Below are 24,293 nucleotides of genomic sequence, written 5' to 3' on the forward strand. Positions count from 1 at the left end.
TAGACAAATTCTTGCCCCGTTTTTTCAGATGCTAGCGCATACCCTTTTTTAGGCAATGCTGAGACATTTTGGTAAAAATGTCATAAGATACTTTATGAGTAATGGTTTTGTGTATTTTGGTTCAACGGGGAATGGGTTGCAGCTGGTGCTTCGGTGTCATCTCCCTAGGCAGAAGTAACAAAGGAAGGAAAAGCTGGTGGGGAAAAAAGCTGGGCAACTACCGAGGCTGGGGCTGACTGCTTACTGGCTGAGGGGAGGCTAGAAAGGTGAGAGATGTGGGCAGGCTCTGGGGGCTTAGACTGGGCCTGAGGGGATAGAAATTTCAGACATAAAGCAGGTTAAAAGCAGCTAAAGTAAAATGCACATCTGGTGGTGGGCTTATTCTGGTGCAGCTTAAGCTGGTAAAATATCTCCAAGTTATGCTGTTTTAATGAATTCCTAAACCAGCCCTCTGACAAGATTATACCACCCTCACTGGGTACATAGTGTCCAGATACTCGAGCATGTTTAAATGTCTAATTCTCACTGATTTCAGTGAGAGATGTATCACCAAAGTGTTCTGTCTTAAACTACTAATTAAATATCTGTGCACATCTCTGTGTAGACAGAGTCTGGAATGAAGGCACATGGATTCCTTTGTGGATGGAAAATACCTGGCTGTTTCAGGGCATTGTTACTCTGTTTTGAGATACCTTTTTAATGAAAAAGATTTGTGACTTTCCCGTAAGGAGACAGTATTTGCTTTGTGTGCTCTTCTAGTTTTTAAAGATCAGGATTTCTTTAAAATGCAGTTGTCTTTGAAGCACCTGTGAGAAACTGATGTTCTGAGAAGACATGTCTCTGTCTTCAGAGCTGCATCTGCAGATTTTAGTGTTTTAACAAAATTAGTAGCTAACTCCTGTGAGCAATGCCCATGAGTTATGAGTATGTGCAGTCTATATTGTCAGGCATTACAGCTCTATTTACTGCATCTCTTCCAGGGATTTCTTTAAGTCAGAGTGGTACCTTTGTGGTCAATTTTTCTTCTGCATAAATATGGGTAGTTGCTTTTTAAACCTGTATAGTCATGCTCTTGATGTCCTGTGTTAGAGGATTAGCCCACAGTTTAACTGTGGATTGTACAAAAAAGTTCATGCTTTTGCTTTGACACTGCTTAGTGGCTTAAATTTCTGTCTCATCAGCCTTCCCCAACTGCCCGATAAGAGTACCAGCTTCAGTGGAAAGGGGCGGCGGGGAAGGTGAGGAGTGTGCAGGGGGGCTTTAGCTGATATTTGGTGAAGTGGATAGTGTTTGAACCCATATCGTGCCAGGATGTTACTGAACCAGAGTTTTAGGTTTGTGTTATAGACTTAAATAGAGAAGCGTCAAACAATGAGGGCTTAAACAAAAGAAGTCAGATTAGCTAAAAAGGCTGAGTTTGCAGTTCAGTGGCTTCCTGTCCTCGGTTGTGCTATCAGTCAATATCTGCATTAATCTAAGTGCTGCAATAATAGAGCTGAGATTACCAGCCCTGTCCAAACTGAAACCGCAAAAGTCCTCCTTTTACTTTTGTTGGGAGAGGAACTGGGGACAGTACATTATGATTTGGAGATAAGCCACATCCTTTGGTCTTGCTCTTCCTAAATACCTGCCACATCTGTTGTTACTCTGTTTTTTATCGAGTATTTCTATTTTTCATTTTAAGTAGTTGACTTACCGGCACATGTAGTGATTCTCTGTGTGTGTGCGTAACAAAAAAAACCCAAACCAAACCCAACAACAAGAAAAAAAACCTAAACAAAAAAAACCACTAACCAAAAAAAACCCCACAACCCATCACTGTAGCAAAGCCAAAGTCCTCTTAGGGAAGAGCAAACCAAAAGTGCCTGAAAGTGGCATGTTCAAAAAGTCCCTTATTTGGACTCTGACTTTAGGAGTCAGCAGAGGGCTCTGTAAGGACCTTGCATTCAGGTGGGGCACTTGGCCTCTGAAGTGAAGCCTGGGTCTCTTGTGTGGCTTTTCCTATGGTGCAAAGCCTGTGGCTGGTGTTCAATATGCAAAAGAGCAAAGCGGCTGCAATTTGAAATGGCCTATTCATATTGCGGTAATGCAGTGTCTGCATCAATAGAGACCTCTGTGTGCTTCGCCCAGAGGCGTTTTACTTTGCTTCAAGGGTTTGCATCCTTTCTTCCCTGCTCTATGGTGGAGCTATAGCCTGTGCCCCGGCAGCAGCTGCTGAGCACCAAAGTATGCTGATGGCTTCCTCATTGCACTGGGAGCCACCTATAACTTGCATCTAAAAAAGGGTGTATAAGCTGTCAGTTGTTTGCAATCAACTTAGGAAAAAAAGGCCATGGAAAAACCCTCTCTGCAGCATGAAATTCAGGTGACTCATCTCTGTTCCCAAGACCACTTCAGACATGTGCCATCAAAGAAGGAAGGCTGGAGCCACCTTTGGTAGCGCATCACCTTGCCTCAGCGATGTTGAATAATGGAGGGATTGCGTACTGTAATCCAACTAAATATTTTTGGGAAGGCAGGAGAATCAAAAACAGCTGTGGATGAGCTTTGCCATGGCAGGGAGACAAATGTGCTGGTTGCCTGGCTGCAGAGAAATGAGTTTCAGGGAGGAAGAGGAGCTGCTGAACTCCTGTCCATTGGGAGAATGTCAAATTCTGCAGCTGTGGTGTGGGGGAGTCTGGGGAAGCCCCTGCTGAGATAACTGAGGTGGAGCTCATCTCTTGGAGCTACAGTTACGAGCTGTCCGCATACTCAGGCAATCAGTGGTAAACTGTAGTATGCCTGATTACACAGCATGCTGAAGGTACGGAAAAGTGATCATTAAAACCAAAACCCCAACCCTAACAGATTGGGAAAGTGTGCCCAGAATGGCTAAACTGAGCCCATCGCCTCCGGTTGATTTTGAACATACTTATGCAGCAGATCCATTTTTTCCCCTCCTTATAGTGTTCTTTCTTGGCCTCTGCACCTCACTCCTAAGCAAAGCCTCCTGCTTGTGATGAAATGCTGCTGCTTTCCCCAACTCTGTCATTTGTGCTCCTCTGGGAGAGATTGGTAGGTTAATTTATGTGAGTCCCTTGTAGTTTGAGATATAAAATGTCAAAGAATTTACAACATCACAATCCTTTATTTATCTTTCCATAATTTTAAAAAATACTCTTTGTCTGTTTCCGTTTGAGTTGGTCTGGAGTTGGGGTTGACTTGACTATTGCTTTAATGGGATGTGTCTTTATGGTGCTGTCTCTAAAAGGGCTGTGCATGTGTATGTTTGTGCTCCCAGCAGAGATCAGTCAGGAGAGAAACTATTTCCTGGTTACTCTGAAAATGAGCATTTCATGTGTTGTTTTTTGTTGCTGTCAAATTTTGAATGAGTGCTGCATGGGGATTAAAATCATAACTGAGCTTCCTTGAAGCATGTGAGTCCTCAGAGCTGCTCTTTGCAGGACTCCTCATGTGTATTTGGCAGGTGCCATCAGAAGCATCCTTTGTGTCACAGGTGGCAGCCTGTGCCACACAGGGCAGTGCAGAGCTTTCCACGGCCCCTGGAGTCCCTCATTATCCCTCTGTGATAGCCATGTTCAGGAGATCTATGCTTCTCCTTGGGTACTGGAAGTTAGGAAAGCAGTAAATATCAAGCAGAATTGCTAACAGCAGAGCAGGCTTTTGCACAACTGGTTTTGCTCTGTTTCGGTTAAAAAAATGAGTAGTATTACCCTTTTATGTCTTTTTGAGGTTAAGTATATGGGAAGGGGCATGTGTTGATGGCTGGATTGAATTTTGAGCTTCCCAGTGGTTGATACGCTTCCAAGGTCCTTTACTGGATAGGTGACACAACTGTGCCTTAGGGACCTATTTTTTGACCATGATGAGATGCTGCATGGGCAGCTCTGAGGTGCTGAGGCAGGAAAAATAGGGTGGCACAATGGGAAGAAGGCAGAGGGTGTCTCATCTGGAGAGGATAGGGTCAAATGTGGGGATCTTGAAGGGGGCTGATGCAAAGTTTCCAGGAAAATTTGAAAGTATGTGGAGGAGATGATTTGTAGGATAGAGGCTGCTCTGTTTGCATGGGACTAAGCCTTAAATTGACACATCTACACTGCCTTGAGTGACTTAGACCAGCTGGAGATATGGCCCAGTATCCGCTCAAGTTCAAAGCCCTTGCTGTTTCACATTTCATTTCCTTTTATTCCAAGTAACCCCTGAGCATCAGGCAACTTGTGGTTTGTCTGGTAGCAATTCAGTATTAATTTTTTGGAGCAAATGGGTTCTTGGAAGGTGTGAACCAGGCTCCATGTTGCTTGTATGTGCACCTGTGTGTGGCAGTTGTACTGAGCAAGTGTCCTGGTGAGACTGGTTTAGCCCTGGTTTTGCAGGGTGATCTTATTCTTCACTACAAAGGGAAAGGTGCCCCAATCTCTTTAGCTCATCTGCACCTTGACTGATATTGCTGCTCTTGTTGCCATGAAATCTCTGGCATTTTCACTTAAATTCATTACCACTAAGCAAGGTCTAGCTCTTCTGTCACCAGAAACAAAGCTGCCTTTCCCAGTGGGACAAACCTTTGACTCATGCATGCATCCTCTGGTGGGATAACCTTCTAATATGGTCTTAGTAACCTTCTGAGTCTTAGCATCCGTTCTGATCCTTTTATGTGTGTTCTCAATGTCTTTATTCCTGTCCTTTCCACTTTTCTGTCTTGGCTGTGTTCTGTTATTGAATCTTTAGTTAGAAAAGCTTCACTGGCTGTGAGGATTCATACGCAGTGAGAGATCTTGAAACCTCCAGCATGGACTATGTCTTGCTTTGAGACCTGCTGTTTTCCTAGTCATGTGCACGTGAAGGCTGAGATTTGAGCTGCCAGGTCAGGCAGCATCATGAGCTGCAGGAGGCAGCAATGAAAAGATACTTTACCTAGGAAGAGTGGGATGTAGGGAGAAGACAACGGGGTCTTGAGGGGGAAGGTCCTGTTCATGCGTGCTCAGCCTTGGTTGGAGGGCTCTTCTGTGATTCTGGGCCTATAACGCATGTGATGTGATATCTGTTTAGGCATGTGCGCACCGCTGGAAAAACATCTACTATGAGACAGAGTACATTCTGCCCCATGGCTTCTGCAACATCATTCCCCCCAACCTGCAGTCCGATGGGAAGACACTCATCCCCTGCTATGAAGGTAAGGAGTGTGGGGGCCAGGAGTGGGGCTTAACGCCCTTCCTGTGCTCTCGTTTTACAGCTGCTGTGTTTTCCCTTTATATCCAAAACCATCCACAGTAACCCTCTCTAATGTTATTTTTTTTCTTTTCTGTTTTTTTTTGTTTTTTTTTTTGTAACATACAGCTGCCTTGCAGCACAGCTGGGGTGGTGGTTGGGTTTTGGATGAAGTTGGGAGAGTAGCACAATGAGTGGGTCTTGTGACTTACTGTGCATGGTTGCACTTTACTAGAGCATAATGTTTCTGAACTGTGATTTTGAGACAGGAGCTCTCTCTTCCCTTGTGTGAATAATCAGTAAATGTTTATCTGATCTGATCTCATGCTTCGCTGTGGCACAGAGTAAAAAATCTTGAATTACATTGCAATCAGGAACCAATTTGCCCATCTTATGGAAACACTTTCATGCGCTGTGATCTATCAGAGGACTAGAGGTGGAGAAAGGGCTGCTTAACACTTTGCTGACTTGGATGGAACTTCTGCAGCAGTTTAATAAACTGCTGCAGTGTTTCAAGTGTTGTAAGGTGTCTTGGTCCCTGTTTGTATCCTCCGAAGGTCTGGGTTTGGGGTGCACAGAGAGGGAAGGCTCCAGCTCCGACCAGTGGGTGGCTGTCCCTATTGGTTGTGCTCCAAATCCCAAGTGTCATTGTTTTAATTTTCCAGCTCTCTGATGCATGTGAGACTCTTGTATCAGGTTTCCTTTCCTAAAGACTTCATAAGACAGTGTCTCCTCCACCAAGAGTAATTAACTAAACCAGAGGCATTAATGTGTTGTTAGGAAGAAGATAACCTATCTCCTAAGATTTCTTGGCCTTCAGAGAAACATTTGTCGGAAAGCACCGTCTTGGTTTCTCCTGTCTGTCCTGGGCATTGTCTTTCTCCTCTCGCCTGTAGGAGCCTGAGAAAGCATGGGAATTTGGAGGCCAAGACACAGTAGGGTTTGTTGTGGGCAAGACCTCTGATTTTATTTATTTATTTGCTTTTATTAATTCCCCTGCCCCCCCCCCTCCCCCCCCCCCATCCCATGTCTGTCATTTGTCCCGCCCCCGTCCAAAGTTGGCAGCAGCCAGCAGCAGGCTTGCTGCTGACATTAGTAAGTGCAAGAGGGATAAGGCGGTGGATGTCCCAGCAGGTTTCTCTGCTGCTGGTGAGTGGCTATGTCCCAGATCAGTGGCCTATGAAGCCAGGTCTGTGACAGAATTGGGTCCACTCAATGCCCACTTTTTCTTCTGAGTCAGTGGCTCCTTACCTCCCTCTAGGCTTTGATCAGGCAGCTGCCACTGCAAACGTATGCACCTTCTGGACATGGCATGCACTCATGCATTGAGTATTTCCCAGTACTGAAATTGGTAATTATTTGAAACGTGAGGTGTTTTGAGTCTTCCTGTCATACGCACCAGCCTACTGTTTTTGTCGTCCTTTTTTTTTTTTTTTCCCTCCCCCCTTATTCCTGTCAGCAAAATCAGGATAAGGCCTCATGCTGAGGGTAATGCGCTGCAAATCATCTGACTATAACTTTACGGTCACTCTGTGGTCAACATGCATGTGTGGGGACACTGCTGGGGGATCCCTTTATGCCTGTGTCACCACTCCTGCGCCAACTTAAAAGCAGCCCGCCTGAAGCTGTGGCAGGGAGGTAGTGTCTGGAAGAGACAAACTGCGTGTGTTTTCTGTGCGTCATGTCTTCGGAGTAAAACTGCTGCTAATCTGACAGGATATTTGCCAGGAATTGCTAGAAAATAGAAATGTGTGGGCCTAGTACACGCAGAGCAGCCAGTGGAAAGTTGGCAGGGCTGGTGCAGTACGATATTGGCTTAACTGCGCTCCATGCAAGAGTGAAAATTGGAGGTTTGGGACTGATTTTCTCCCCCCACATCAGACATGAAATCACAAAGTATCACGAGGGATGGCTGCATTTGTTTATTCCTGGATCTTTCAGGTTTCAATAAAACAAACTCAAAGAGAGAGATAGCCATGGTATGTCATGCAGAGGGATAATTATTTGAGTTTTGCTGTGAAATAACATTGCAGTCATCTTTTAACTTTTTTCCTTCACTTTCTGGAAGCAGCAGAAGAAATTCTCCTCCACTGACACTGAGGAACAGCCCAAAGGGGAGAAGCACTGAGTCTGATAGGGGTAATAAACGCGGTGTGTAACGCAGCTGAAGTGCCGCTACACTGAGAGCCTAGCCTCTGCAGCCGTTGCTGGGAGGCTGCCAGACCTGCAGCTACAAAACCTGCACCAGGGAGTGCACCTCCGCCTGCCGAGGTTACAGCATCTTGGCCTTCTCTAGGACTTGCCATGCGTGAATGGGTGCAGGCAGTCGTGTGCTCGTTTCCAGAAGCCCCATCATTAGCGCAGCTAAGGTGATAAGCCTCATGAGAGGCTGGTGTGTCTGCATGGTCCACAACCAGAGCTGGCTCTCACCCAACTGGCAAAGGGTGCAGGCCAGTTGAGCGCACATTATTCTCCATCCATCTCTGTGTGTGTGCACCTTGAGACAGATTATTAGCTTGTATAACAAAAGTCTTGTGCCAGAAAGGGAGAGGAGTCTGACCTTGGGATAGATGTACTTAATGCATACGGTATGTTTTCTCTCGACATAAAGCAGGCTTAATAATTAAAGACAAAGGAGGAAACGGATATTTCCTGACTGGATGGTAGTGGTGCAACAACATAGTAGCCTCAATCCATCTTACTCTTGTCCGGCTTCCCTGAAAGGGTTGACAGAAGTCTGGAAGTGATTGAGAGCTAATGAGAACAGCAGCAAGCCTAATAGTTAAATGCAATCTTTCTGAGTAAGAACTAATCTGGTTTATGAGCTGGATGTCCTTTGTGGTATAGCTGGTGTATGGAGCCACGGTCTTCCAGGCAGTGCTTTCAGTTATTTTTCCTGTAGTTTTAATGGCCTTCCCATAAAAATAAAGGGAAGCGGCCTGTTCATGCTGCCCTGATGCATTCAGTTTGCAAAGAAGGGTGGCCACATCTGCTGTGAGAGGCAGCTCAGCTTACAGGGAGAGCTGGGATGGCTTCCTACCCCTGTGTGGTAGGAGTTGGTGGTGGAGGTGGGGAAGATTGATAGACCCTTTGGTTAGTAAGTAAGGGAACAGCAAATACTCAAGTGCCTTGCCTCCAAAGGGATAAGCAAGTTTTCTCACAGGGTCCAGACCACATTTGGTTTTCTGGGAGCCATCAAAACATCCATTCTTTGTGGTGCAAACACAATACCACAATGCTAGGTCAGAAAGATTACTACTGTTTTCCTAGTGTAGTTAAACACTGTCCGATAGGAAGGAAGAGGCTTCCCATGCAAATGATAGTTTACTGTGACTGTCCGCTTTGCTTCCATCTGTGAAAATGGTATACAGGATTTTGTTGCACTGTGGAGCTTACGCTATGTTATGGCATTGAAGTTTGCTTAGAGACTTTAAGAGGTTTGCTCAGAGAAGTAGTTGAGGAGCATTTGCTTTCAGAGTTGACACATGTCACAACTTATCCTGGTTTTCTGTATATCTAATTGTTTTATCTGATTACTTCTTCCTTAGCCTTACTTCTCTTATAACCCGAGATCTTCATGGCTACAAACCACTACCATCTTCTTGTCTTTTTTTGCTTCATGTATTTATTCATGGCACATATTCAAAGCTGCAGAAGCAGCCACCTCTTCCAGACTCAGCCTCATCTGACTTCTTTGCTATCAGATGTTGCTGCAGCAGTTAGGTTAGTGGCTTGCGGTCTGTGTAATTAGGGGTGCACAGCAGTCTGTGGGCAGATGAGAAAGAACAATAAAGAGGGTAAAAACAAAGGATCTGTTCATGACAGCAGTTACTGCCTTGGAGCTATGCGGAAACTACCGAATCCACTGTATGCCATATCTAAACCTCATGCAAATGTTGCTATTCAGGTGTGCAAAAGCAGTGAGCTGACACACTAACTGCACAATTTCCTGCTGGTTAATTGTTTCACTGCATGAATGGGTGAATGGATGGATGGCAGTGTCACATGAGTGACAAGTGCCGTGCGCTGAAGTGGAGGGGAGGTAGAAGCAATGTTGGTTTTCATGACTTTTGGGCTTATCCACTGCTTAGCAGAAGCAGATCTGCTTTAGGGAGGAGGCAGAAGCCTGTGGGGCTGGGGTGTGACAACCTGGGATGTGGGAGGCTGCTCTGGGCTGTGACCGTGGGTGCATAGGGCGAAGGAAACCTACTCAGCCTGTGGGAAAGGATGGGGAGAGCTGCAGGCAGATGGCAATTGGTGGGCTGATGAGGAAGCGTGGTTCTGTGCTGAAAGGGTTATGCTGGAGACCAGGAGCTTGGTGTCTGTCTGGGCTGGGCTGCTGGCTCCCTGGGGAGGGCTGTGTCTGTCTGGATGCCCACAAAATATGGTGCTGATTTCTGCCCTCTGTCAGTGGAGGTTTAAATGCTCAAATAGCCTCAATATCTGAGGCCTTTGTGCTTCCATTTCCTCTTCCAAAATGTCACTAAAGATGTTTTCTCTCTGAGACATTGGGAACAGAGGTTAATTGGTATGTGTGACATGCTCAGACCCCATATGAGATGGAGTCTTGATACCTGTAGGGAGGAAGGATGGTCATTGCTTTGCATCATTGCTGTATGTTACACCACACTACTGTAATGAATCTACTTATTCTTTTTCTGTAAGCTCTATTTTTTTTCCTGAGAAGTATTGTCAGGTATTTTATCAAGTCAAAATGTTTTGATGTCTTTTCTTCAGTTCATATCAGCACTGGTTATATCCAAACTCTGAATTTAATTGAAGTGCTGCAATCCCATCTACTCAGTGCTACAACTGCATTGTAGCTAGTTATTTAAGTGAAATGTAGGGCCATTAGTTCAAGCAGACGGTATTGCCAATAGAATCGACTTAAACACTGAACATCACAGAAAGCCGTGAACAGTGTGTGTGAAATTATGACCTTCAGTGGATATACCAACTCAGTTTATTACACAACCATTTAAACCACCAAATCTTTCCCATTCCTTACACATTGCAGTTAATAATAATTTGGTTAATTTAAAGAACAATTCATTTTTCATTGCCTGACAATGAAAACAATGTATGTGTTTCTGTTCCTTTTCTAATATGTATATTGTTGATGAAAATCATCTGTGGTGTGTTCTTTGTCTGAATTTGGTGTCTTTTTTTAAGTAGGCAAAACTATATTATAATAAAACAATGCTGTGAATTCAACAAGTTTTTGACTTGATTAGAAAAATGGTTTAATTGTTGTGCATATATTTTATCGAAGAAAATCCTCTGTTTACCCTAAGAAATGAAGTAATTTTGCATGTTTGTTAAACACAGCTGCCTGAAGCTACAGATCCATCTACTACCCTTGAATAACTGTCTTGTTCCGTTGCTAAAGCTGCTACGATTCTTCTGCTATCCTCCGATGGTTTTGCATACCCTTGATTTTAATTTGCAGCCAAATTCAGGGGACAACTTGTGCAAGCTGGCTCACTTGCACCCACAGGTGTGTGTGGATGGGGCCTCTCAGGTGGCTGGAGTTATGTGGGACTATGGTTCAGAGGCGTTCAAGCCTCACCCAAGTCTATGGCAGAGCTCTGATGGCTGGGGAAGCCACCATATTGTTTGAGGCTTTTATGTGTTGCCAAATCATGGAGGAAAAAAAGTGCTAGCAAAGCTGTTTATAAAAGAAGAGAAGAAGAAATTTGAGAATCCAAAATAAAAACCAAGTTTTTTGCCTCCCATCCTGTGCTGAGGCATCCCCCCGGATATGTCGTTATTCACCTGACCTGTACCTTTCACTGTGCAAGTTAAATATCTTATGGAAATTTTCCTCTTTTATTTTAAAGCAAATTGAGCTGTGTGTTTTTTGAAGGAGACGCTTAAAGAAACCGTGAGCCAAACATAATACAATTTTACAGGGGAATACAACATTTTAAATCCATCAAATTGTCAGTGGGGCCTACTTGCAGCAGTTGATTGTGGGCCTGACACAGAGAGCCATCAAGGCTTGCTCTCAAAAGAAATATATGCATAAGAAGTCCTATCTTCTCGAGTCCCAGATGAGGGGCCCATTTGGCCCTTCTAGCCCTCCATCAAGAAAAAAAAATATCTGTAAAGCAGGATTAAGAAGGCAGACTCTAAAGCCTTGAGCTCTGTCATTACAAAAGCCTCCTGTCAAGTTTAGCAGGTCAGATTAGTTTAGAAGGATACTTCCAGCCCTCCAGGGCCATGGTGGCTAGCGGTGTTTTGTTTTGAATTACAGTAGGTCAAGTGCAAAATCGGGAAGAGGCAAGGTCTGTTCATACTTCAGTACATCATGTAAAGGGAAAACCTTGGCTGGAAGTGAAAGCATCTGAACGGGATGTGGAACTTGCTGCATTTCATCCTATGTACGGGTAGGAATCCAGACATAGCCAAAGCAGGGCCTTCAGGACATTCAACAGCATTATTTTTTAGGAAATGCCAAAGGGAGAAACCTCATTTCCTTGGCTCTATGAATAAAAAAATTTCATATCAATAAATATTTTTTTTCTCCCAGGCAAGGAGTGCCTGGCTCTCTGAAAGACTATATCTGGAGAGCTGGTGATTCTGAGCCCCAGCATGTTCTGAATAGCCATCAGCAAATATGGGCTTCATTTCTCAGTGGCATTGTTGTTATGCATTCCTACTAGGAAACCCAAGTGTGCTTCTGGCCCTCCTGGTCTGCTGGGACACACATCTGCTTTGGCAGGACCCTGCCTTGGCCGAGGTTGTTAGGCATTTGAGCTGTAGTTTGTGGATCAAGTCACTGTTCTGCATGGTCTCTCTAATGAAACCTCTCCCTTTGCAGCTGGTATGAACTCAGCAAATTCCTTAAAATCTGAGCATCTTTAAGATGTTAGGAAGAGACTATATATAATATGTAAAGGGGGAATGGTGTGTGTCTCTGTGTGTATATATACATACAATGTTTTGAAAAAAATCTGTGAGAAGGCAGCAGTTTATAATTAATTCCTTTTGATCTTCAATAAGATAAAATGCAACTCAAAAGGAACTTGCTTAATTCCAAAGGTGCAATTTGCTCTTTATTTTCAGTAAAGTTTTTATCATAGGAATGAGTTAATGGTGCTTACTTAAAAAAACAGTAAATCACAATTACCAGGCTATATTGTAAATGCTTTTGGAGCCTGTATTACTGTAATATAGAGGAAGTGACAATAAGCTGAAGCTGGGCACTCATTAGTATGGTAAATATTTGAAAATAATGCTCTGGAAAAACCCTGCAAAGGTTCTGATCCAGCTCTAAATTTCAAATGCTCCTAAACTGAAAATCTTTGGATTAAGACAGGGTAGAAAGTTATTTTATTTTTTTTCTTCCCCCCGCCCCAAAACAATGTATTTCTAAAAATATTTTTTTTCTCTTTTGCAAAAAGTTAAAGTAAAAATTCCTCAGTTTGATAGGAGAAACAATTGCTACATAAAATATAGAAACAAAAAATATAGTGATGCTGGTTGCATCCCCTGTGAACTGGGAGTTCTGAGCAGGCCATGAAAAGCAGCAGAGCTGAGCATCCCTCAGATGAGACTGTTGTCTGATCACTTAGAACTGCAGAACTGTTTCCTCACTCACCGACTCCCTCCTGGGGCCAGTGTCCCAAAGCATCCCTCCCGCAGAAATGTTTACGGGGGCTTTGGTGACTGTCATTATAGGGGAGAATTTCTCTAAGGCAGTGACGAGCCTGGCAATTCAACCTCCTGGCACAGGGTTGGTGGCATGCAGGCACTGGCATTGCCTTACACTCCTCTTCTTCCCAGCTGCATGGATCTAGCTGCTGGAGGTGGGGGCATCTGCCAATGCACCTTTACCAGGGTGCTGCTGCTGCTGGTATCATCACATTACTGTGATACCGCTTACTTAGCGGCTCCCTAGACAGTATGCTGGATATCCCCCACCCCCAGATTTCAGGCCTCTTGCTTTCCTCACGATGTGGGTGAGTATGTTGCCATGGTGCACATCAGTGGCAGATCCATCAGTAAATCCTGGGAGTTCGGCGTGTTGGTGTCCCTTGAGGCTGCACACACAGCAATGCGGATGGGTCAGGTGGAGAGCGTGTGCCATACCAGGGATGACCGCAGTTTTTGTTCTCTTCTTCCATCCAGAATACAAAAAGAAGTATGGGGAGGAGCATGGCTCGTGCCAGGCGGGGATTGCAGGCTTCTTCACTGAGGTGAGCAGGGGCACATGCACGGAAGGGGTGGGTTTGGTGAGCAGCTCTCCTGTCACAAGCCCCAGGAGGGGAGCCCTGAGCACAGCTTGGGCAACAGGCTGAGTGCTGAGCATGGTCCCTTCCTGCCAGCAAACACCTTCCTGCCTCGTCTGGCCTCCCAGGTGCCAGCATCTTGCACAACACCTGCCCAGCGGTTCATAAGTACATGCACGTGTGTCTCAAGGTCTGTGGACAAGAATGAATGAATTGACTCTGGGAAACATTCTCAGGAAATATTTTTATTGTATGCACCCTAAAACTTGCATAGAGATATTTCTGTGTCCAACGTTAACTCTTTAAGTGATGATGTAAAATAGTCGTCCTTGATTGGTTTTGTTTCTGTATGCATATGTGTGGATATATGTATCTATGTGAATATGCATATGCACATACATATACATACATGAGAGAGACACTTTTTTCCCAGTTCTGCTTGTGTTCTTTATTTTAAAAAGATGGAGAAAAAATAGCATAGTAAAATATATGTGCTAGAGCTGTTTTAAATACAGACCAAATTCTTTCCTGGAGAGATGTCTATCAGCCATGTTTTATTATGTCCAGGATGAATTGATGAATTTGTTCCTTTATGTATGTATTGATATTTTTTGTAATGTTTCAGGATTGCAGTTTGTTTGTGTTTTGGGGGGTTGGTTTTGGTTTTTTATTTTTTTAAGGGAAAAAAAAAGGCTTTTTCAGTGTCAGGCTCTTTGTTACTGTCATGTCAAGTATATACTCACTCCTAATTTTATATGCACTGATCTGCAGAATTTATTTATGTCTAGGTTGATATAAGCAGAATAAAGGTGTCCTCTCTGAAAGGGCAGAAGGTGATTTCTGAGTAAACTGGGATGGCAGGCAACGTTGCCACAGTGGCACTGTCTGATAACTGGATGTTCAGCCAGCAGCAGCTGTTTCCTGGCTTTTCTGCTCTCTCCAGCCTGTTTCTGTTCCCATGCTTTAAATCCTCCTTTGCTACCCTAGTTCAAAAGATATCTCTGAACTTTCATTGCTTCAGCCTGATGGCAGCTCAACTGAACAGGAAACGCAGATAAATGGCTTTTTGGGTCAAAGAGGCAAGCCCCTACCGTATATTCAGCACTGCTAATGGTAGTCGTTCCTGCCAGTAAATGATCCCTTGACCTCAAGGGCCCCTCCCAAGGAAAAAAGCTGTTGCCAAGTACATCCTGCTCTGTGGTTGGGTTTGTAGTCTTATCCCTGTAGTCTTACTAGGAAAATCCCTTGTTTAACATCTACCCCTGATTGGAACTGGTCACCCGAAGGAATCCCGGGTGTGGGAGCATTTTTCCACAAGGATGGAGTTCACCCATGGCCTTGCAATGAATGGAGATGTGAGGCAAAGCAGCAGTCCTTGTGTCTTCTTCAGGAATGGAGAACTTACCTAGGCTTAATTTGGGCCCTTGCTGGAGGTATTTAAAACCACATCCCAGGACTAAGGTTTCCCCACAAGGGTGCTGGGGTAACATTTTTGCAATCTCTCTTGCATGTGAATGTAGCTTTGATTTTTATTCAAAAGCATTACCCATGATTATCCATGCTTTGGATGATGGATCAGACTTTGTCTGTTTTCTAGTCTCTTAAAATCCTGAATCATGCTGGGTGTCTATAATGAACTATAGCCAGGTTGTCTCTTGAAGAGCAGATTGTATCTGAGGACAGAGCAAGGCAAAATGTTCCACCCGTGACATAACGCACATCTTGCTTGTTGAGTCCGTAGCAGCTCATTAGCTTCATAGCTGTAAAACCAAATCTTTTGTACTGTATCCTCATGACTGGTTGGTATAGCATGTTAGCCAGCTTTGAGGCACAGTCTGTAGCTGAGTGGTGGGTCTGGGTGGGCTGGGGTACTTCTGTCACTTGGTGGAGATCTTCAGGTCTCCTGGAAGATGTTTGGGAAAGGCAGCAGGTGGAGATAAATTTTTGGGAGGACTGTTTTAGCAGGGGTAAGTTTGATGGTTAGTAAGGCAGATGAAGGTCTTCTACTGAAGTGGCAGATTAGCTGAGCAGAAGTGGCCATAAAAGGGGAGACCATGTCTCTAGGGTGTATGCAGTGACCTCCATGTCTGAGAAGAAGGATATCCTCTCCATGCACAGAGAATGGAGATGGGCTTATAATTGGTGTTTTAAGTTAGTATCCTGTGTCTTCTCTGTTACTATGTAAAGCATGAATTTTTGTCCAGTTTTGACTGTTGTTTAATTTTTTTCCCCCAATCTTTCCCTCCCCCACTTCTGTTTTTCCTGTTGTAGGAGCTGGTCATCATGGGGGCACCGGGATCTTATTATTGGACAGGAACTGTCAAAGTACTGAATCTCACTGACAACACATATTACAAGCTGAATGATGATGCTGTGATAGCCAGGCGGTACACGTACCTTGGTAAGCAGCTCTCTGGTGCCCACTGTGAGGATGGATTTATCCAACAACATATTTCAAGGCTTTAATGCTAGAAAGTTGATACTGATTTTTTTGAGGTTTAGGGTATTTTTATGAAAAGTGTGAAAGGAGGAACATCTCAATTAAAGGGTTATGTAACAGGAAAGAAACAGAAGTGAAGAAGCAGCTGGAATATTCCAGTTTTGTTTGCTTGTATTAAAAAAACTTTGCTGTGATTTTTTGGACTAAAATAGAAAATGCATTTTCCCTGAAGAGCAGGTTGGATGGTAGTGGGTGTCCTACATTCCTGCTTTTGCCCTATGATGGATAAATTTTTTCTAATTGGTTAGGCTGTGAGTCTGCTTACACCTGTCCTGAAAATGGGTACAACACATAATTACAGAACGTATATTGCAGATACGTTTTATTTCAACAAAAACAGCACCATGTAAGCAAGTCATTGGCAACAAAAGGAGGTTGTGAAAGGATTGGCTTTGTTTGATTACATCTTTAACTCAGTTGGTTTTACTTGCTCTAAAACCAGCTAATGCCACAAATAAACTTAATTTAAAGGCTTCCACCTAATCTCCAGTGCCTAAGACTGTTGAGACCTAGAAGGCAGTAGTTTGGTATTGTTTGACTGAAGTCTGGCTCTGACGTATCTTTTTCCCCTTAACCTTTAGTCTTTAAAAAAATACCACTTGGAAGATGTTGCTTGGCAATAGCTAAATGAGGAGTGTATATATACATATTTAAGGGCATAAATAGGTTCTACCACTGATAGACCTGAATTATAGTGTTTAACATGTAGACAAGAGTCTCATAATTTACAGCAGAAGAGCAAGGCAAGTACAAGACAGCCTTAGAAGGAAGGCACTCTGCTCTTCTTTAGTTATTATATATCATTTTAATATATCAAATATGACTGAATCTTTGATCTCCTTTCAAGTACACTCTTTCTTTCTTTGATCTATCTTCCCTTTTTTTCTTGCCTAAACAAAAATCTTTTTAAGCCATTAACTTCTGTGACCTCTTTGCCTACTGTCCTCTGCCTTCCCCGTGCCCCACCCCTCCCCCCAAACAAAAAGGCATGTAATTTTCCAAGCCTTCCTGAGCAGTGATTTTAGCCAAAGGAGGGTGCTTTTGTCTAGTTGATGTGATACTTTCTCTGCAATGATGTGGTTTCTTTGCTCTGTTTGTGTGTGCCTGTTCTTGTTTTACCACTTCCCTTTCTCGGCTTGCCATTACCGTATGCTCCCCGTACCTGCTTCGTGTGTCCCTCACCAAGCTCCACACACACTTTTCTTTCTCAGCTTTTGGAAGAGTATTGGAGGGCATACTGTTGTTTCCCACCTCCATGAGCTCTTGAGCTGAATATTGGCACATTGGTGAAACCTAATGAACATGATCCAGCTGGCTGACCCTGTTTCTCAGGCTTTTTCCTCTCGTGATGCTTTATTTATTTATTTATTTATTTTCTCTCCCACCCCACCCCATCTCCTGCTCAGGATATGCGGTGACAGCGGGTCATTTCTCTCAGCCAACTACCACGGACATTGTAGGAGGAGCTCCCCAGGATGGAGGCATCGGAAAGGTGTGGCTTTTTGTCAAACAATAATGTCATCAGATGCAAGAGGGCAAAAAAAGTAGTATTGATGCAGTTCCCACATGGTTGAGAAGCCAAGAGATTTTTGCCTGTGGGGTGGTTTTGGAGCACTGTGCAGGGGAGAGGTGAAGTATTTTGAAGTCTTCAAATTTTCTCCACCTATTCCTCCTGCTGCCTCACATCCCTTCTCCCTCACTTTCCTCTGTCTCCCACGTAATCCTTAAAAGAGTTCATTTAACAAGACACTGGCAACGTTTATTTCACACCACTTCTGTTTCGGATTTGTATCATATAGGTATCACTTAAACCTCATGGGGAAATGAGAAAAACTTGGAAAAGAGAGTTTGTCTTCTGCTTTTTTTCTTCATACAGTTGATAATGCTTTGTATGTGGACTGTTTCAGTATTTACTTCAGGGTAGCATCTCTAATAGCATGAAATGCCATTTACTAGATGATTTGATGTCTCTCTTAAAACTTCATAATATTCTGATGTTTAGTGGTTAGAGTCTGGATTTCTGCCAACTATACTTAAAAATCTTGGTGATAGGCTCTTGAGAAACAAAAAAAGAAGAAAAAATGGTTTTCCTGTAGGCATACATTTGTTTAATGTCCTAAAGATGTAAGCAAGTGAACAACTAGATGGAGATGGCTGTTGAGTTAGGTGTGCTGGCTTATTCCTGTGTGGAGTTCACAGCTGCTATCAGGAGCAGGGTGAGGGTGAGTGGTGTGACCCCTTATATGCTTCTGAATCAAGGGTGGAGAAGGCGAGTGGGGAGAGGGAGGGAAGGGATGTAAAGGACCTGCTTTTGCCCCTCTTTCTTCACAATCTGGTCCTTTCGGGGCCTGCTGCCTGAGCAGAGGTGTCCTGCAGCCCCCTTCCACCTTCTTCCCCCTGGCTGTCCTGCTACATCAGTTGTAGCCGAGTCATAACAATGAGGAGTGAGAGGTCTACATTACTAGCAACACTATGCCTTTGTTTAAGCAGAGAAGTGATTTCTGGCAGTGCCAGTCTCCCAGGGGGTAGCAGTAAAAGCAGGCAAAATGGAATAAAAGTCAAGGATGAACTTGGTACATATACCTGATCTGGCACCGACTAGGACATACATGATACAGTAGCAGTGCAGTTGCTACTGAGAAGTCATATTGGAAAGCATAGTTTCCTTATCCCAGGTACTCTGTTACGGCTGCTCGAATGTACCTTCCTTCCAACCTGTTTTCTCTGCGGAGCAGATCTAATTTCTGTACAAGGAGGGGGAAAAAACAGCTGCTAACATGAGATCCATGAGAAAGCAGCTGGCCCTGTAGTTCAAAGACTCTCGTTCTAGTTGCAAAAGCTCCCATTATTCTCCCTTGGCATGGGATGTAGGTAGCAGGAACGCATGGCAAAGGGGTGGTAAGAGGTGTTGAGTACAGGATGTTATGCTGAGCAGTCCTGTTACACTTTACACACTCTCTAATAAGGTAATCCTTTCCACTTCCCTGATAGAAAGTGATTAGCATTGTTGCACTCTTTTCACTGAAGGTAAAGCCAAGACACTTAATGAGACTGAGTCAGTTCTCCAAAGTCACCAGGAATGTCATCAGTAAGACTGGATTTGGAGTCATGACACCTGGCAATGTGCTCTCGCTGGTAAATGTGCCGCTGCAAGACCTGGGGAGTCCTTTATATCTAGAGCAATTCTCCACAGTAAATCTGTGCTCTGTTCTTGGCTGAAAACAGCTTTGAACTCTGTCTCACCACCTATTAATAACTTGCCACATATTTAACTATGTCAAGTGCTTGTCTCCGCCATGTGGCCTTGGAAGTAAGGGATCCTCTGTCCTGCAAACTGCATGAGCACCTGCTAGGAGGGAGCCTGACAAATGCTGGAGGAGTCTCAAATGCTAACTGGGCCAGCCTTTCTGTCAAAGAGAGTCTGTTTCTACAAGCCATGTGGTTTAGGTCTTAAATTTTGGTACAAGATCTGTTACTGAACTTGCATCATTACTATTAGCCCAAGAGTTCTTGGTAAAACCGTTTCTCCTGTGGAAATGAGCAATGACTGGGCTATGTTTTAATAGTTTTCTGATTTACAGATTGTTTCACAGTGCAAATGCCTTGGGTGGTCCGACTGGGATTTCTGCTCTGACCTTTGCTAAAGCATTGTGAATTTTGCAGTGCTGTATGTGCAGGCATGTGTCCCTGAGAAGGGAAGGCTGGTTAAGGGAAGGGGAGCAGGGTTATGCTTTCTCAGCCTTTTGCCCCACTCGTTTCCAGGCAGTCTCCAGATGCTGCTTGTTTGGAAAGTTTCTTTAGTAGTCGCTTTTAAATACTCACATGTTCACATACACACGTGTGCCAAAAAAGTAGGTGACAAGGCACTATTCAAGCATTGCTCATGACAAGAGGCATGTGATTCATCAGGAAAATGGGGAACTCTAAGTTTTGTCTTTTAAAAGAAGACTGAGCAATAAAATGGTCTTGAAATTGGATCTTGGCAATAGCCGTAGCCATGATCATCATTTAGATATACCGAGAAAGCGCCAATGCTGTACCATTATGCATTCTGTAGTTAGTATTGGTTAACTTTTTTCTTTTTTCACTTTTCAGGTTTATATTTTCAGAACAGACAGACGATCAGGCTCTCTAATAAGGATTTTTCAGGCTTCGGGAAAAAAGGTGAGGTTTTATGTACATGTGTTTTCTTTTAAGGGATAGAGAAGGGGGAAATAATGGCAGGGTCATCTCAGAGGATCATTTTCATTTCACTGCTTCATGAGTTGTCAAGCAAATTCTGTTTCTTCTCATCCTCCCAGAAGATCTAAACCTATTGTACAGACCAGCCCTATGCCTTTTCTCAATGTCTGCTCAATGCCCATGTGACTGAAATTAAATGTCTGGCTGAAAATTGTACTAGTGGTTCTCTTTAGCCTTACACAAGTGTAACAGCAGCTTCTGCTATTGCCTTCTGAGATGTGGGACATGGGGTGCCAGGTGAGCCTAGACAAAGAGATTTAGTAGATGTTACTGGGAGATGTGGGTAGCCTGGAGCTTAGTTTAATACACAAAGCCCCAGTCTGTTTTTCTGTGTCATGGGGAATATTAGAGTTATGATGTTTTGGGAGGAGCAGCTTCATTGCCTCAAGAGATGATGATTTCCCCCTTCCTGCCATGAATCAGTCCTGCATTTTGCTCTTAGGACTGCTGGTTAGTGCTGACACTGTGGTCCCCTGCCCCAACCCACCATGAAATTTAATGAATGCTAGTGAGATCCAGCTCCCCCTGTGTGATATTGTGTTTGAGCGGGGAACAGCTTGTGTTTTTCACTGGGGGCTTTCTAGAGATGTGTCTCAGGGGAAACAAAATGGACAGTATGTCTAACTACAGATAACATCAAGAAGATGTCTTGTTTGGAAATAACACAGTGAGGAAACAGTACCCCTTAGCTGGGCTTACCTGTGTTCTGGAAAGAGAGGAAATACAGAAGAAAAGGTTACTGGTGGCTTCTGGCTCTAGGAATACCTGCCACCCTCAGAAGGATCTAAAGTGTTTGACCGTATCATCAATCTGGGAGTGTTAAGCAAGTTTTGTTATTTTTTTTTTCCCAACAAAACACAGTTGCAGTCTTCAAAAACATGCCTGGAATAGGGGAAAATTGCAAGGATGTATAGGTGAATGGTGTGACTTGTATTAGGGCTTCCCTAAAATTTGTCTTTCTCTGCACTATCAGAGACATCTTGAAAGGAAAAGACCTCCCATTTCATCCAGGGCATCTCCTGTGTTTGATTGCTTCCTGTTCATTTCTTTCCCTGCTGACTTTTAAATGTCCCTAAGGATGTGCTCCTGGAGAACTATTGCTCAGCCTAATAAACACAGCTATCAGGAAGTTTCCATGTCTCAGCCAAAAACTTTCCTTTTTCAATTTAATTGTTCTATTCTTATATGTAACTTAACTAATCAAGTATTTGCACCCTTCAGGTACTTCTAGGCTGTTATCTTCTCCTTATACATTAGCATCTGTCTTCTACAAATTCTCTAAAATCCAAACGAGAATTTTATTTAAGGAGAAGGCTGTCCTAAATCACCCCTTCTTTGTTTTGTGATTGAAATATAACCAGACGTGCTCAGCAGTGAGCACTGCCTGGAAATGAGCTCTCACAAAATGCTGCATCCTTCCCAGTGGTGTGAAAGTTCATTGCTCTGACATTCTTGTTAGACAGATGTTAAAAGTAGGCCAGTTTCTTCCTTCCCTTTTTTATTGCTGGAGGCTGAACTAGGAAATCAAATGCTGACAAGAAAAAAGAAAATGCAGTGCCTTGTTACAACCGTTAAGCGCACAAACTTCAGGTTCTCACAGCACCGTCAATTCACCCACGCTGCAGACGTACCATGTTGCAGTTAAGTAAATAATAGCCTTTCCCTGAAAGCTGCCTGAATACATAGTGAAATGCTTTTCATAACTTTAGCTCCTTACCCATGAGAAATTTGTTTTAAAACCGTAGTTGATTAAAAAAGAATAAACAAATAAAAAATCCACAAGGGAATTTAAGCTACAGAATGACTGGAATCAAATGATGTTTGAGGTCTGACCTTAAACCCACACAAACACAAAAATCTGAATTACAAACTGAAACTCTATCCTTAACTCACCCCACTATATATATTTAGCAGCTTTTAAACATTACGGACTGCATAGAAGAGTCGCTGCTGCCCATCTCCTAGCGTGCCCAGTAGCTCTGGCTCATGCATCTAAACTTAACAGGTGTGGAAGGCAATGGGTTGGAGATCGACAATGAGGAATGTAAAAGCATGCAAGAAATGTGATTCATTCTTTTTAACCTAAATAATTATTTCTGTAACCCCAGTTTTTCCTACTGTATAAGCAGCTCTCCATTTCAAATAAGAAGTGGTATCTTTCCAGTTTTCCTGTGAAATTTGCTTTTAATTTTGAGACTATGGTTTGTAGTTGGTCTCAAAGGGTATGCCTTGTAGTACCTTACGAAAAGTGGATGAAGTAAGGGTTGGAATATCATTCTTGCTTTTGGTTTCCTTTTTGTGTTTAAATGTGCTTTGAAATTCATAATGTAGGTGCCTGCTGGGAGATTGTTAGTGTTTCATGTTAACCCATATCGAAAATTATGTAATGAAATTAATGTATTTCTTAAAATTAAGCAACAAAGTTTTATCAAGCAATAATAACTGGAGATTGAAAGTGGCTTAGGTTTTTTGTGTATCAGTTAAAAAGCTTTTATTGGCAGTCGTCTTTCTATGCCAACTCACCTGCCTGTACATGAGAAGAAAGGATATGATTAAAACCCACAACCAGTTCTGCTATTTGAAGGTGACTGATAAAAATAGATACAAACAGAACAGGGGAAGATAGTCCACAATCAAGAGGTAATTTTAGATGCCTCTTTTCATGGAGACCCTACCCCTTGCCTATTTTTATTTTTCTTTTTCTTCTTTTTTTTGTCTCTATTTCTTTAAGGTATCCCCAGATGATCTGTGGTACCCAACCTCAAGACTCTTTTTAGGAATTCTGGCACTGGGCATGAATAATCACTAGCCAGGTCTTGGTTTGGGAAACTTATTTCATCCTTTCCTGGTTTTAAGCATTTGACAAGTGAAACTTAGTCTAAGAAAGCTCTTTAAGTGTCTCACTTAAACATGTCCCAGGGTATAAATTTTACTCTGTTGGTAAAACATCCGAGCTGATGCACTGTTACAGTAAAGTGTTTAATTCCTGCCAGAATTATCCCCTAAGCTTTCTCTGTAGGAGTGCTTGAGAGTGATAAAGCAGCAAGTCATAATTTGAAATAAAAAAAAAAAAGCCTAAATGATTTCCTCCTGTGTGTGGGCAGATACTGAATGCTTTGTTGTGACTCGGCTTGGTTACAGATGGGCTCTTACTTTGGCTCCTCCTTATGTGCAGTTGACCTGAACTCTGACGGGTTGTCAGACCTGCTGGTCGGAGCACCTATGTTTTCCGAGATCAGAGATGAGGGTCAAGTCACAGTCTATATCAACAGAGGAAACGTGAGTATATACAGGAGTTGACTTGGTAACGGATGAGGGCGTGGGTCAGGGCAGGGTAATGTCCTTCCCGCACTGCATGGTGAAACTCCATGTCTCCAATAGTGGGGCTCTGGATGACTCTAGCAGAGCATGAAGTCATGGAAAACTCATCTGGTGTCATGGTTTCCCAGACACCAGCCCACATTCAGCTCAGAGCTGTGAATCTTTCAAGGAGGTCTGGGAGAGTTTCTGGTTTTATGTTGAAACTTGGTGGTATTTGTGGCTTTACATGAACTTGATGCCAAAACCAAGTAAGAGTCAGCAGCTGTGACTGAGTTTCCTTTGCGTTTTGGGTGGTCACTAGGACCTGCAAATCAGAACACAAATGTCTGGGGATTTAGGAGGCTTGTGAAGAGAAACCAGAGACTGAATTCATGGTATCTTTACATTACGCCCCATATAGAGACTGTAGGGGTAGCTCTTATCAGCTGATACTGTTGGATTTCATGTCACCCAACAACAGTCTTGGAAAAGCCTGAACTTTCTTGCATCAGCAAAACAAGATCATTCTTATGTTGTATTTATAGGAAAGCAATGGTTGTTTATGTACTAGTAAATATTTAATATTCATGTGCCAAACCTGCTGTCTCAAAGTAGGAGTTGTTAAGAACTAAAATGAAATTGCTTTGTTTCCATCAGTATTTTGTGAACTTTGGTGTATGGAATTTGTTTATGCTAGACTTAACATTCACCACAAGTCCTGTAGGCAGCATTTGGGAGACTTCTTTGGGAGCATTTGGGAGAGTTTCTTTTGGTGTAATTTTATCTTCCATTATCACCCTTCCTTTAAGTGA

At 43.2% G+C, this 24,293-nt stretch overlaps 1 protein-coding gene across 2 annotated transcripts in view; it reads left to right on the forward strand.

The window, feature by feature from the left end:
• The window catches only part of ITGA9 (integrin subunit alpha 9), a 229,345-nt gene that overhangs the window by 11,603 nt on the left and 193,449 nt on the right, over positions 1-24,293 (forward strand). For both annotated transcript variants that reach the window (XM_064443898.1, XM_064443897.1), the window contains exons 4-9: positions 5,047-5,170; positions 13,339-13,406; positions 15,711-15,840; positions 17,346-17,431; positions 20,035-20,103; positions 23,323-23,460. In XM_064443898.1, coding sequence (XP_064299968.1) covers positions 5,047-5,170; positions 13,339-13,406; positions 15,711-15,840; positions 17,346-17,431; positions 20,035-20,103; positions 23,323-23,460 — 615 coding nt within the window. The remainder of the gene's footprint in view (positions 1-5,046; positions 5,171-13,338; positions 13,407-15,710; positions 15,841-17,345; positions 17,432-20,034; positions 20,104-23,322; positions 23,461-24,293) is intronic.

This window comes from Phalacrocorax carbo, chromosome 2 (assembly GCF_963921805.1).
Source record: "Phalacrocorax carbo chromosome 2, bPhaCar2.1, whole genome shotgun sequence".
NCBI lineage: Eukaryota > Metazoa > Chordata > Aves > Suliformes > Phalacrocoracidae > Phalacrocorax > Phalacrocorax carbo.